The sequence below is a fragment of the Vicugna pacos genome, chromosome 16 (assembly GCF_048564905.1).
Source record: "Vicugna pacos chromosome 16, VicPac4, whole genome shotgun sequence".
Classification (NCBI taxonomy): Eukaryota; Metazoa; Chordata; class Mammalia; order Artiodactyla; family Camelidae; genus Vicugna; species Vicugna pacos.
This window is the reverse complement of record NC_133002.1, coordinates 2278587-2281183: the sequence shown is the minus strand read 5'-3', so window position 1 is coordinate 2281183 and position 2597 is coordinate 2278587. Positions and strand designations below refer to the sequence as shown.

The window sequence follows — 2597 nt, the reverse complement described above, 5'->3', positions numbered from 1 at the left end:
CTAAGTCCATTTTCTCTCCCCTCATTGTGGAAGCCCCACTGTGAATAGGGAGACATGTGTGAAATGGGAGTAGGCAGGTGGAAGGGGAGAAAGGATGAACTCAGAGCTGCCATGATGGCTTAGAGAGCCTATAACTTTTATTTCTTGGATGGGATGGTTGCTGGGAGGGACGATGGAACAAAAAGCTTCTGCAATATCTTCTTAACTTTGGGTCAATATTAGACATTGCCCAAGACTTTTACAAAGTGAGGCATACGTCAAAGGAGATGAGGAAATGAATATACGGTACAGAGAGAGAAATAAAAAGTGCATTCTGAAATTGACAGAGAAAGAGCAGAGTGCAAGAGAAAGTAGCAATGCCTCTCTGTATAAGAAACTGTTCAAGGTGCTGAGAGGATCTGAAGATGAACAGAGCAAGGCCCCTGCCCTCAAGGAGCCCTCATTCCAGTGCAGGAAGCCAAAGAGAAAGACAAAACCCAGGAAGTGGCAGCCTTGAACCAAATCCATACCTCAAATGTGAACATTAATAGATGTGGCCCTGCCCTCTCTGGCCTCGGTCCCCTGGCCATTCTACAGCATCCACCTCTCAGCCATACCATCCAAGTGATGCAAAGATTGTGTTAAGAAAGTAGAATGTCTTTCAGATTATCTAAGGAGTTTTGGTAGAAAAGAAAGAAATCCAAAGGGCAAATACTTAGAAAATCAGAAATATTTAGACAATGTTAAAAGTGAGGCCACTTCCAGAATATCATAATGGGGAACGAGGCAGAGGGGCAGGGAGCAGAAAAGAATGTGATTGCTCCAGAGTGAAGATGAAAGTGTTGACCATTCATCACAGATACTCATCCACAGATGAGGAACTCTCTCAAGTTTTCCCTAGTGGTTGTGGGAGACCCTGAACTTCAAAACCCACCCATTTCTCCTGCCTTCACTCGGAGACGGAGGAACCAAGCTCTTGGCCACGCTCTGCCACTCGCTGTTCATCACTGAGCAAGTCACTTCTCTCTGAGTTTTCTTATTTGTAAAACTGTTTAATGTAATAATAACATACACACTGTCATCTTCTTAAGAATGAAATAGATGTGTGAAAGTGTCTAACACAATACCTGACACAGGACTAGGTCCATAGAAATACTACCTTAATCTCAATTGCCACACTCCATTAAGGCTTTCTTCTAACTCTCACGTGGGAAAACAGAAGTTCAGAGAGATTTGTCATGGAAAGTCAATCCATTTTAAGTTCACTCCCTGCTGCAAATCACTAGGCGCTTGCTTAATCTCTTCATGGCTGCCTGCACCTCCTGGTTCCTCAGGGTGTAGATCATGGGGTTGAGCATGGGGGTCAAGACCGTGTAGCTGATGGACACAGCCTTGTCCATGGGGAAGGGAGTGAAGGGCCGGGAGTAGACATAGATACAGGGAACGAAGATCATAGACACGACGATGATGTGGGTGGTGCAGGTGGAAGCTGCCTTCCTCCTCGCCTGGCCTGAGTGGGACCTGAGCATCATCAGGATGGCAGTGTAAGAGACCAGAAGGAGGAGGAACCAGATGAGGACCAGCATCCCACTGTTGGAGATCATAAGGAACTCCAGGAGGGAGGTGTCAGTGCAGGCAAGTCTGAGCACTTGAGGAACGTCACAAAAGAAGTTATCCAGGATGTTGGGACCACAAAAAGGCAATGGGAGCATCAGAACCAGCTGGACGATGGAGTGGACAAAGCCTCCTACCCAGGTAGCCACCACCAGACCCACACACACTCGAGTGTTCATGATGGTGACATAGTGGAGAGGCCGGGAGATGGCTATGTACCGGTCATAGGCCATCACGGAGAGGAAGAAGACAGTTGCACCTCCCAAGAGGTGGAAGAAGAAGATCTGGGCCATGCAGCCCTGGTAGGAGATGGTCTTAGTCTCTTGGAAGAAGTCCACCAGCATCTTTGGGGAAGTGACTGTAGAGTAGCTGAGGTCTATGACAGCCAGATTTCGGAGCAGAAAATACATGGGTGTGTCGAGCTGAGAGTCAAAAGTCACTGTGACCATGATAAGGAGGTTTCCCACAATGGTGGTGACATAGACAAATAGGAATAGTGTGAACAGGAATTTCTCAAACTCCTGGTTCTGTGAGAACCCCAAGAGGACAAACTCTGACACTTTTGTGATGTTCTGTGGTTCCATGGAACCTTCTCCACATGACTAGAGAGAAACCATATGAAACAAAAATCATAATAACTCAATCATTCTCCTTTGGAGAATCAGGATGGAGTTGATCAAAATCCTTATTGAGTACCATTCCAAAATGGAGCGTCCCACGGAGATAAATACATTTTCACATGATTTCAGTTAATCAGATAGATGCTTCTTCCTGGTGGAGGTATAACTCCTTGCTGAAGGAAGAGAGATGTGTATTAGAAGAAATTGTCATATACAAATTCAGACGCAAATGTGAAGAAAAACAAGGAGATGATTTTGGCTGTAGTGAAGGTGGGATGCTTAGAGCTTCTCAAGCTTTTCCACCTAAATACTTTCTAGTGGCATTTGTTGCCATGGGGCCATCTGCAGGGGTAACTCCAAGCAGCCCAGGACAAATGCAAAACT

General features: G+C 45.8%; 1 protein-coding gene across 1 annotated transcript; it reads right to left on the bottom strand.

Annotated features, from left to right (window-relative positions):
• Positions 1–1010: 1010 nt before the first annotated feature.
• LOC107034756 (olfactory receptor 4D1) lies at positions 1011–2177 on the bottom strand. Its single transcript, XM_072939984.1, has one exon. The coding sequence runs from the start codon at positions 2175–2177 to the stop codon at positions 1242–1244; it is 936 nt and encodes a 311-aa protein (XP_072796085.1). The 3' UTR covers positions 1011–1241.
• Positions 2178–2597: the final 420 nt, after the last annotated feature.

Coding starts and splice junctions, on each gene's coding strand:
- LOC107034756 (XM_072939984.1), bottom strand. CDS start 2,177: ATGGAACCACAGAACATCACAAAAGTGTCAGAGTTTGTCCTCTTGGGG.